Source organism: Juglans regia, chromosome 6 (assembly GCF_001411555.2).
Source record: "Juglans regia cultivar Chandler chromosome 6, Walnut 2.0, whole genome shotgun sequence".
Classification (NCBI taxonomy): Eukaryota; Viridiplantae; Streptophyta; class Magnoliopsida; order Fagales; family Juglandaceae; genus Juglans; species Juglans regia.
The window spans coordinates 36,429,861-36,442,233 of NC_049906.1; the positions used below are offsets into that span (position 1 = coordinate 36,429,861).

A 12,373-nucleotide genomic window follows, 5' to 3' on the forward strand; every position below is an offset into this window, starting at 1 on the left:
GTGTGTTAAATTTCTTCTAGAATTAAATTTAATTATTATCGGGTTTGAATAATTATTTTAATTATAATCATTGTGTTTGAAATATTTTATTTCACTAGCTGTTTTAAAATTGTTTCCGTTGAATCATTTTGGTGACCCAAGATTTGAGGATTGGACCTCATTTCTTTCCATGTATTTTTCCTTTTCTTTTTCTTTTTTTCTCTTTTCTTCTTTTTTCTTTTCTTTTCTTTTCTTTTTTTTTTCTTTTCTTCTTCTTTCCTTCTCTTCCCCGCGCACGAACTCTCTCTCTCCTCTCCTCCGCCCGTTCTCTTCTCTCCCTCCCAGCGCCGCCGTGCGCCGCTCGTGGCCGGCACCGCCCCTCCCGTTCGCTCCCCCACCGGCCGGCGACCCCTCCCCGTAAATCCCAGCCTCCCTCGCGCCGCCGACAGCCCCCACGCTCCACACCAAGCCGCGGCGCTCTCTTCACTCCAGCGTCGCCGTCGCTCCACCACCGGCCACCATCTTCCTACCACTTCATCCCCGACCTCTTGGCAACCCATTGGACCCAACCCCAGCTCCGATCCGTCACCGGTGAAGCCCCACCAAGTCCATCTCCGATTTCGACTATTTGGCCTTAAAACCGCCCCTTGCGCTGCCACCCACGGCAAACCACCACCACCACTAGCTTCACCGACCTCCATAGGCCCTACCCTACCAATCTCGGGTCTTCGTTTGCACCCGTTGAAAAGTGGGTATCTGTGACCCACGGCCACATTGTATTTTACAGTCCGAGCTATTTTTCCACTTCGAGCGCACCCGTGATCCTCGAAAAATTATTTTATAGCACTGTAAGTATTTTCCAAATTTTTTCTCGTGAATTTTATGTATTTTTGCACTAACACATTTCACTGCATTTAATCTGTTGATTGGTTTTGCCGGACTGAGTCCGAGGAGTTCGGGGGTCGGATGGATTGTGTTAGGAGTTGTTGGTTGATTTGATTGATTGAGATGTTGGTCATTGATGGGTTTTGGTTGGTCTTGTTGTGATTGTTTATTGGAGGATGTTAGATCAGCATCAGTGCATGTTCATGTCATTATTTCATGCATAACCATGTTTGTAAAGAAAATTGGGTTTTCGTGTAATACATTCATGCTCATGTGTGATTTGAAAGAGTCATGATTTTATGCGAGATTATTTTTGGGTGTGTGCGTATCACGAACCCCAAGCCTGGATGGGGTATTATCTCGGTGGAGCTCATCTGGTCACTCGGGAGCGCAATATACTGAGTGACGTCCCCTGGATTGTCGTTGGGCGACAATGGGACCGGACGAGAGGGTCTCATGCCGACTCCGTGGTCCTTCTGCTGGTGAGGACAAGAGGATGCTTGGCCACGTACGCGCTGGGCGCGGAACTGGGCATCGCTCGTTGTGTAATGGATGTACCCACGAACGTGTTGGGCGCGTAAGTGGGCATCGCTACGAAGCCAGAGTGTGCGAATGACCCATAGGGGAGATTATGGTGCATACACTAAAAATAGACTATTTTCTGGGAAAATAGTGTGCGTGAATTTTGTGTGATTCATTTTCTGGGAAAATGTTTTACAGATATTTGGGCCAATGGGATTTTGGCGTGTGTTGCAATAATTATTTTCGGGAAAAATAATGTTTTGAGAGTATTGCATATTTTATCATATGCATGCATGTTAGTTGACTTAAATGCATTTTATTCCTGAGGACTATTTGGTTTGTACTTACCTGCGGTACCATGTTTGGTAACGCAGATTTTGATGCAGAGGAGGATGAGGGCGAGCCTGAGGAGACGGCTCCGCCCGAGGAGTGATCTGAGATCATTGGCTTATTTATTTTATTTTGCTTATTGTATTTTCGGGACATGTGTTAAACTATTTTGGGATGACTGTATAACTGTTTTTTTTAAACCGCTACTGATATTTAAATTGTATTTTAAATTCTGGCACTTAGTTGACTATCCGCTGCGATATTTTTTATTTGTACACCGTTGCATGTACACACACTGGCACTTCGTTGGGATGTGTGACCGTTTGTCACCATCCGGGTGTCTCGATCCCCGTGTTTTTATTTAAAGGGGGTCGGGGGCGCCACAGGTGGTATCAGAGCAATTCGGCTCTGGGTAAAACCACATGTCCCTTAGGATAGTACCAGAAAATTATTTTATTATTTTAAAATAATAAATTTTTGTTGAAGTGGGGTAAGTTAAGTAATTTATTTTATATTATGAGTTTATTGTTATTCTATTTTATGTTAATTTATGTTATTTGATTTTATTTATGCTATTGGTTTAGTTGGTGTTTACTTTTGGGTTGAGTTTGGTTTTATCTGGATTTAAGCGGGATTGAGGATTGCTTTTGGCAGGAAAATGGTGAGGTACTAGAAAATTTTTCTAAGTTGTGATTTGACATTATTTAATTTAAAATATGTGGTTTTTATTGGGTTTCTTTAGTTATTGTATACTACTTGTTTATTTATTTATTTTATTGTTTTATTTTATAGTATGTTATTTTATTTGTTTTAATTATTTATTGCATATTATGAGTTTGTGATTATTTTAATTTGTGTTAAATGAACGTAGTTAGGTTATTTCATGTTATTATATTTTTATTATGTTGCTTTGGATCGTGTATGAATTGTTTAATTTAGAGTATTGTTTTATTGGCTTATTTATTTTATTGTATAATAATTTTATTGGCTTTATTTATTTTATGGTATAATAATTTTGTTGCTTATTTATTTTATTGTATAGTAATAATTTTTTTTGTTTATTTATTTTATTGTATAATAATAATTTTGTTGTTCATTTATTTTATTGTATAATAATAATTTTGTTGGTTATTTATTTTATTGTATAATAATTTGTTGTTTATTTATTTTATTGTATGTCATTTTAATTTATTTGTTTTATTTTATGGCGGATTATTTTATTGTTTTATTTATTTTATTGTGAACTACTTCATTGGTTTTATGCATTTTGTCGTATGCTATTTTATTTATGGAATTTTATTTTATTTTGTTTGGTTTCGAAATTAAAAGGCAGGTTAAGGGTTGTGTTACGATAGGAAGATGGTACAACTGAGAAGGCCATTGTTAGGCTTAAACATTTGATGTAGTAGGCCTGAACTCTTGGTGATTGGTTGTTTTAATATCGAGGCTCGAACATCAGGGTTTGGGTGAACTCTTTGGATTAGGTACTCGAGTTGTTGCTAAGTGGGGAATAATTTTTTAAAATTGCTTAGGATAATTGAGGTTTTACCTTCCGTAGAATTTAATTAATGAGTCTTTGGATAAGAGGTTGTAAGTTCAACGAACCTCAAGGTTAGATTTATGAGAAGTTCATCTAAGATTTGAGGACCCATAGTTTTTAGGGAATAAGTTATGAGATTTAAGGTGTTAGGTTTAACAAGCAATTAAGTGATGACTTAGATCAGAAGTTTTCGATATTACTGACCTTGATAAGCAATTTGATAGCATTTGAGATTTTAGAATTTATAAGTTTTAAAGGGTGAATGTTTTAGATTTAAGATCATCGATCTTGAGGATTTCAGGAAATGATTTTATCTGGGTTAAGGTTTTAGAATTGCAGAGTTGAAGGGTTGAATTAAAATAGGATTGATGAGAGTTGAGCTACTGATATGAGGATAATTTTTTCAGGGGAGAATTTTCTTTGGAGATGGAAGGTAATGATCTAGTTCGTGTATTTTCTGGGGATTAAAGATGTTGATCTAGTTTGGTTAAATAATTATTGTTAGCTTGATGTTACAGTGACAGGTTAATGATTTAATCCATATTAATTTTAAGGATAGTAGATGGTGCGGGTTTAGGAAATGATTTTTGCTGACTTCGAGGCTATAGGTCAAGTGATGGAAATGGTAAGGATGATCACTTGCACGATTGGAGGATTATTGGTTTTGGCTGAGGTGCATGGATTGATGCGTAGAAATGGTGTGTACGCATTTCGGAGGGTATAGGTTCTAGTCTTATTTTGGTTTGTAGAAAGTGACTTTGGTAAGTGTTGAAGAGGAGTCGACACAATAGTACTAATTCCAGAGACCTTGGCTTGGAATTTTTGGTGAGTTGATCGAAGTGCGTAATCGAGTGAGTTACTTAATGGAATCACGGTTGATAATAGTTATTGTGATTATTTTTAGGAATTAATTGTGACTTGAGGTTACTTAGGTATTTCATTTTTATTTTATTGTTATCTTGATGCTATACTTACCTTTGGAGATTGAGCGTCCATTTGGTTAAATTACGGACATTGTTATTTAACTTGAAGAGATTGATGGGTCGCCGTGTATAGTGCATGATGAGGTCTTGGAAGATGAAGTTTAGGCATTAGCAGTGAGTATTATAATCAGGTACGTGAGTAAGTAATCCTTAAGGTTCATGGGTGTTGTGCAATGGCTTTTGGTAGATTGAATATTTAAGCAGTATGGCTTGCATTGAGGTTTAAACAGTGAAATGCTATTGAAGGAACTAGTCGTGTTAATGCTAGCTTATAGGAGTAGAAATAGGTGGACGAGTTACCAAGAAGGTTTTGATAATGTTTTGGTGTAGTCAATGGTGGTTCGTAGTGAGTTTAGTCACCGCTAGATTAGATGTTGTTCAGAATGTAGGTGATGAGCTTTTGGGTTTAGGTTGTCAGGTAGAAGTTTATAGGCGCTCTTATTAGTTGGTTGGGTTGGAATCGAGCCTTTTAAGGTATGCCTCTTATCGTAGGTGATATGAATGTATTTTGGGATGCTGAGGTTGATAGATATTGGTTTTCTGCCAATGATCATGAATGTATTTTATGGAAGTTGACTTTGATCAAGGCAGCATGAGTTAATTGAGGAATTTGAGATATAACTCGTAGTTTTGGGAAAGGGAATAATTTTCTACTAAAATGTAATAAGAGTTTTGTTTAGTAGGAATGGAGTCACCTTGTACTCGATGGTGTTAGTTTCATGAGGATGTAGGTTTTATATGTGTGGCGAATATCAGAGTGCGCAGCAGAAGCGTGGTATTTTGTTGTAGTCAGGAGTTTAGATTGTGCTGGTTTGAGGAATTAATGATGACTTGAATTTTGAAAAGATACTTGTAATTGGAGATTAAATCAGCCTTCCTTCGAGAATCAAAATATACGTTGAATTGAGGATTCTCAGATTGTGCCACTGTGAGAAACTTCAAGAAATTCTACATCTTCCACCAAATATACAAGAGCTATATGCCAGAGAGTGTTTCTCCTTGGAACGATTACTAGAAGTATCAACAAAATTTCAATTCTATATGTCCTGTGGCTTGCGAGCGCTAAGATTGACTGACTTGTTCGATTGCCATAAATTGGTTGCAAATATAGGGAGTCAGGTTCCAAAACCTTCATTTGTTGAGGTATGTCTATATTTCTCTCTGTGTTTTTTTGTGTAGTTGTTTGTGTTTGCAGATTGCCTTGTGTTCATGAAAATATGTGGTACATGTTTAACAGGAACATATTCAAGACCATTCAAGTGGTATTATATTTCCAGGGAATAAGATTCTAGATAGGTTTAGCCATTCTAAGGAGATTTCAAATGGTGATGATTCTTGTGAATTGGATATTCGTGGGCCCTTGTATTTGGAAGAAATCATAGGAATTGTTTTCTGTGCTATTCTTGGATTCGACCGGGGTTTTCCCTTGGGGTCCTTCTCTGGTATTCATGTTTCTATAAATGGTAACATGCTTGTAGAAGCAAGGTTTTACTTATATGGAGGCTCGGATCATGTATATCTAAATTACTCGTTTCCAGAATGTATCGAGCAATTGCTGCAGTACGCAACAGGAGATAATCTGAGGTTTAGATTTTATGGTGATTCTTATAAAGTGATGATTAAAGGTTTCAGAGTTCACATAATCTATAAGCATGAAGGGAATGAGAGCTTAACAGTTGAGGAGTGCTCAGTAGGTTCATCAAATGGTATCCAACTTTCTAAGAGATGCCGAGATGATGAAGACAACAACTTGGAATTCAATGGATATCCACAACACAAGAGGCGCTCTTACAACTTGGGCAATTCAAATGTGGTTGTCGATTGCGCAGGTGTTAACGGTGATTTTGCGAAAGCAAAAGGAGGCTCTGACTCTGAGGGAAGTTTAAAAGAAGAAGAAGTATCAGCCTCTCGATCTGTCTTAAGAAGGCCAGGGAATTCGGAGAAGGCTTACTAGGCATCAGGTCAGTGTCTTTGCATTGATAAAATTCCCCATTTTGGTTTTTTTTTTATTCGATTAATTTTGTTTGATTGGTTTCATGGTATTAATGGCATGTACAAGGATTTTATGCTGCCGGTTCAAAAGGATTTCTCAAATGATCTGCAAAAGTCAAAGAAAATCTGGAGGAAACATGTGTGGGTGGTGTTGTTGCTAGACTTGTTTGTGTGCTCAGTGTTGTTCGTGATATGGTTGTGGGTCTGCAGGGATTGAATGGTTGAGACGAGGGCATTTTGGTTCTCTCTTTCTGTGTTTTTTCTAAAGGCCTGGGAGGAGGTGGGGTTGGTTTTAGGACAGTGGCATGAATTTCACGAGCCATTGGTGTATGATGAGGACGTATAAGGAAGTGTTGTTGATTTCTTCTTTTGGTAATTTATACTGCTCATCTATTTAATTATATAAAAGCTAAGTTTTTAATTGATGACTTGCATTTAGCCTGCACTATTCAGTTAACTGCAAAGCCAAGTTTCATTTGTACACCTTACAAACCAACAAACTACAAAGTCAAGTGGTGGTTTGGTTGCAAACCGTGCAATGGTTTGCCGACATGCTTCAAAACAAATGGTCAAGTGGTGCAATGATACAAATCAGAACTTGAAGTCCTCATCGTCACCTCTGTTGTCCCTCAAAAGCCATTTAAAGAAGCCATCCTTCTCAAAAGCCAATTGTTGAACCCATCTCATCCTCGCCTCTACTCTGAAAAAGACAGGAGATCAGTGAGAAAGATCGTCGAGGCTATGGGTTGTATCGGGGACGGAACTTGCCCGAACGATGCACTCATGAAGGCCGCTAAAGTACTTGAACATCAAAAGGAGAGGAACCCCGTAGCCAATTATGCTTCTATCCAACGGTCACGGAGACAGAGAGGTATGGATGGGCGTACGAAGGCTTACCTACTTGACGAAGGCAGCTGATGGAGGCAACGAAGCACGACGGGGAGAAGGGGATTGAGCGATATGCGAGAGAAAATCCTTGAGGGAGTCGAAAAATTGAAGTGGCACTGGGAGAGAATAACTTTGGGAGAAACTGAAAAGGAAACCGTTGTTTCTGATTAAGGGAGTCGTTTCTGCTTCCCTCTCAGTGGCCTCAACCCCACAGCGAGGAGCTCCTTCTCGCCATGGAGGAGTCCGATTTTGATGAAAAGTATCTTTCAACTAACCCCGTTTTACTTAGATTCCACCTAAAGCTTGATTTCCAACAAAAGTTTTAATCTTTCGATCTCTTTGTGAGGTTATAGTCAAACATTGCCTTCTGGGTTTTGCAAATAAAACCAACCATGCATTAAAGAAGATGAATATTATGCTGTATGATTTATAAACATTTCTCCTATCTACTGTAGGATCATGAATATTATGTTCTTAAAGAAGATGCCTCCCCATTCATTTTTGGTTCTATTGAGAAATAGAGATGGCCATATGCATTTTGGGACTTCTCAAGTTATATTACATCTTTTAACATGGTTCAGGCCACGTAACATGCAGTTGTTTATAGTCTTTTAAGTTATTATATTCGACAATGTAGCAGTTGACACATCTATAAAACTAGGTGGGAAAATACTGTAGAAAGTAGCTTTTAAATGAAAACAGCCTAACAAAGGATTCTCTACAACCCTATCATTGAGCACATAACAATATTTGTGAAGAAAAAACAACAAGACATTAGATTCTTTTTGGGTATGAACCATGCTTACATTTCTTATTTTTAGTGAATGTTACTGCCAAACTTTAGGGCCTTTTCAAGAGATTTTGTAGTTGGCTTTAGTGTTTTTGCTTTTCATGTGTTGGGGTAAGTTTAGTAATTTGTTGTTCTAAATATGTGGTGTATGTTGCTGTAAGAATGAAATGTTGGGAAATTCTATTTCTAGAACAATTTCAACTGGCTTAGTTTCCAATATTACTTACATGAACTAAACCAACATTTAGCAGAAGGCCAGAGAATGTGAAAACCATATTATTCGATTCGGTAAAATGAGGAAAAATAAAAAAGTTCATATGTATAAAAGAGATTTAAAAGTACAGTGAGTTTAAGTACTACAATAATCCCAATGAAAATTTCATCCTTCTTCTCATATGTACCTAACGAAAATTTATATGAGCACACATTCATCTATTTTTGACTAGGAATAATCTTTTTAGATGCATGCCAAATTATTCACTCATTGCACATTGTTTTATAGGTACTTACTCATGGCACACTTTAGAATCTTCAGTCAAAGATATGGCTGCAACTAGGCCTTGTTTGTTTTCTCAGGTGAGATGAGATGAGATAAGTTGAGATTAAAGTTAAAAAGTTAAATAAAATATTGTTAGAATATATGTTCTTAATATTATTTTTGTTTTAGGTTTTGAAAAAGTTGAATTGTTTATTTTATTTTGTATTAGAATTTAAAAAATTTGTAATGATTAAATAAGATATTTCCTTTAAACAAATGTGGCCTTAGTCTCCAGGAAAATTAATAGTTAAAAAATACGGCTTGAAAGCTATTTCCCTAAAAATCTTGAACAGCTCATCAATCTCAGAGCTCCTTCTCCCCTAGCGCCGCCGTGAGCCGGCAATGACTGACACCGCCTGGCTCCCCAACCTCCCAAGCCGCCGACGATGTCACCCCTCCAATCTCAGCCTCCCTTGCGCCGTAGTTAACCACCACGAGTCCATTGAAGCCGCGGCACTCTTTCCGCCGCTGCGGCGCCGTCGTACCACCATTGGCTACCATCTTCACACCACTTCATCATCGACCTCTTAGCAACCCATTGGACCCAACCCCAGCTCCAATCCGTCATCGGTGAAGCACTTCCAACTCTATTTCCGTTTTGGGTGTTTTTGCACTTCAACCGCCTATTGCGCCGCCACCCACGGCCAACCACCACCACCACTAGCTTTCCCGACATCTCTAGGCCCTACCCTATCAGTCTCGGGTCTTCGTTTGCACCCATTCAAAAGTGGGTTTTTGAGACCCATGACCACAATGTATTTGACACTGTTCTGTTGCTGTGTTGCCGCTTCTTGCGCTTCCGTGATCCTCCAAAAATTGCTATATAGCGCTGTAAGTATTTTTCAAATAACTCTTGTGATTTAAATGTATTTTTGCATTAACACTTTACACTGCATTAGACTGTTGGTTGGTTTTGCCGGACTGAGTCCGAGGAGTACGGGGGTCGAATGGATTGGAGAATGAAGTTATTTGATTGATTGGATTGTGTTAACATTGTTGATTGTTGGATATTGTTGTCATGTTATGATCATTGCAATTGCACGCATGTTCATGTTTGTAACTAAAAACTGGGTTTTCGCATGATTACATGCATGTCCATGTGTTTATTTGAAAACTGGATTTTCATGTAAGAAATGATTTGAATATGTTTGAAATGTTTGGATTGACTGGTTTGAGAAAAAGGGAAAGAGACTGTAGGGATGGTGGTAAGTAGGGACGGTGGTAGAGTCCCACCTGTGATTCCCACCTACAGTGCATGCAGTAGGGATGGTGGTTGTGTCCCGCCTATGATTCCCGCCTATGGTGCATGCAGTAGGGATGGTGGTAAACAAGGATGGTGGTAGAGTCCCGCCTGTGATTCTCGCCTACAGTGCTCTGATATGTATCCATTGTGTGGAAATGGTAAGCAGGGATGGTGGTGTAATCCCGCCTGCGATTCTCACCTACGGTGTCCGATAAATGGTTGGGTTTTGTGTAAATCATTTTCTGGGAAAATGTTAGATTTTACGTTTTGGCTAAAAATGTGATTTTTAGCGTGTGTTGGAAAAATACTTGTTTTCGGAAAAAATGAGATTTTGAAATCTGTTAGTTGGTTGCTTTAATGCGTTTTTATCTCGAGGGTTGTTTGGGTTGTACTTACCTGCGGTACCATGTTTGGTAACGCAGATTTTGATGCAGAGGAGGATGAGGGCGAGCTTGAGGAGACGGCTCCGCCCGATGAGTGATCTGGGATCACTTACTTGGCTATCTTATTTTAATGTATTGTATTTTATTTTTGGATGACTGTATAACTACCGTTTAAACCCTTACTGATATTTAAATTCTATTTAAATTCTGGCACTTAGTTGACTAATCCGCTGCGTTATTTTTGTACACTGTTGCATGTACGCACACTTCGCACTTTCGTTGGGATGCATGACCGTGTTGTCATCATCCGGGCGTCTTGATCCCCGTGCTTTTATTTAAGAGGGGTCGGGGGCGCCACAAGGGGATTGAGCGATCTGTGAGAGAAAATCCTTGAGGGAGTCGAAAAATCGAAGTGGCACTGGGAGAGAATAACTTTGGGAGAAACTGAAAAGGAAACCGTTGTTCCTGCTTAAGAGAGTCGTTTCTGCTTACCTCTCAGTGGCCCCAACCCCACAGTGAGGAGCTCCTTCTCGCCATGGAGGAGTCCGATTTTGATGAAAAGCATTTTTCAACTAACCCCGTTTTACTTAGATTCCACCTAAAGCTTGATTTCCAACAAAAGTTTTAATCTTTTGATCTCTTTGTGAGGTTATAGTCAAACATTGGCTTCTGGGTTTTGCAAATAAAACCAACCATGCATTAAAGAAGATGAATATTATGTTGTATGATTTATGAACATTTCTCCTATCTGCTGTAGGATCATGAATATTATGTTCTTAAAAAAGATGCCTCCCCATGCATTTTTGGTTCTATTGAGAAATAGAGATGGCCATATGCATTTTGGGACTTCTCAAGTTATATTACATCTTTTAACATGGTTCAAGCCACGTAACATGCGGTTGTTTATAGCAATGTTTTTAATTTCGTACCGTACCGGCCGGTACGGCCGAAATTTTTCGTTTCGGCCGTCCGACCGGTACAGGTACTAGATATATACCGTACCGGCCAAAATATCGGCCGTACCGGCCGGTACCAGCCGTTTCGGCCTATATTTCGGCCGGTACCGGCCGATATTTCGGCCTGTGTTTTTTTTTTTTTTTTTTCATTTTTTCAAACTACAAGTTTATTTTTTGACCCCCAATTTAGATTAGACTATTTATAATTTATATGTATGTATGTATTTATATATAATTTATTCATATATAAACTATTATTTTAGAATATAATTGTTATATATATTTATATATATAATTTATTCATATATCGACTATCCCGAAACGGTACACGAAACGGTACCGGTACCGAAATATTTCTTTCTAGTGTCTTGACCGGTACGCCATCCGGTACGGTATTCAAAACATTGGTTTATAGTCTTTTAAGTTATTATATTCGACAATGTAGCAGTTGACACATCTATAAAACTAGGTGGGAAAACACTGTAGAAAGTAGCTTTTAAATGAAAACAGCCTAACAAAGGATTCTCTATAACCCTATCATTGAGCACTTAACAATATTTGTGAAGAAAAAACAACAAGACATTAGATTCTTTTTGGGTATGAACCATGCTTACATTTCTTATTTTTAGTGAATGTTACTGCCAAACTTTAGGGCCTTTTCAAGTGATTTTGTAGTTGGCTTTAGTGTTTGTGCATTTCATGTGTTGGGGTAAGTTTAGTAATTTGTTGTTCTGAATATGTGGTGTCTGTTGATGTAAGAATGAAATGTTGGGAAATTCTATTTCCAGAACAATTTCAACTGGCTTAGTTTCCAATATTACTTACATGAACTAAACCAACATTTAGCAGAAGGCCAGAGAATGTGAAAACCATATTATTCGATCCGGTAAAATGAGGAAAAATAAAAAAGTTCATATGTATAAAAGAGATTTAAAAGTACAGTGAGTTTAAGTACTACAATAATCCCAATGAAAATTTCATCCTTCTTCTCATATGTACCTAACGAAAATTTATATGAGCACACATTCATCTATTTTAGACTAGGAATAATCTTTTTAGATGCGTGCCAAATTATTCACTCATAGCACATTGCTTTATAGGTATTCACTCATGGCATGCTTTAGAATCTTCTGTCAAAGATATGGCTGCAACTAGGCCTCGTTTGTTTTCTCAAGTGAGATGAGATTAGATAAATTAAAATTACAGTAAAAAAGTTGATTGTTAGAATATATTTTTTTAATATTATTTTTGTTTTGGATTTTGAAAAAGTTGAATTGTTTATTTTATTTTGTATTAAAATTTAAAAAATTTGTAATGATTAGATGAGATGAGATGAGATATTTC

General features: G+C 37.8%; 1 protein-coding gene and 1 long non-coding RNA gene across 2 annotated transcripts; both read left to right on the top strand.

The window, feature by feature from the left end:
• Nucleotides 1-279: 279 nt before the first annotated feature.
• Nucleotides 280-10,267, top strand: LOC109003905. The gene is made up of 3 exons (XR_001998198.1): nucleotides 280-827; nucleotides 8,412-8,485; nucleotides 10,113-10,267. It is a non-coding gene; the product is annotated as an uncharacterized LOC109003905 (long non-coding RNA).
• LOC109003903 lies at nucleotides 4,666-7,585 on the top strand. The gene is made up of 3 exons (XM_018982243.2): nucleotides 4,666-5,382; nucleotides 5,477-6,200; nucleotides 6,299-7,585. The coding sequence occupies exons 1-2, from the start codon at nucleotides 5,281-5,283 to the stop codon at nucleotides 6,191-6,193; spliced, it is 819 nt and encodes a 272-aa protein (XP_018837788.1). The 5' UTR covers nucleotides 4,666-5,280; the 3' UTR covers nucleotides 6,194-6,200; nucleotides 6,299-7,585.
• Nucleotides 10,268-12,373: the final 2,106 nt, after the last annotated feature.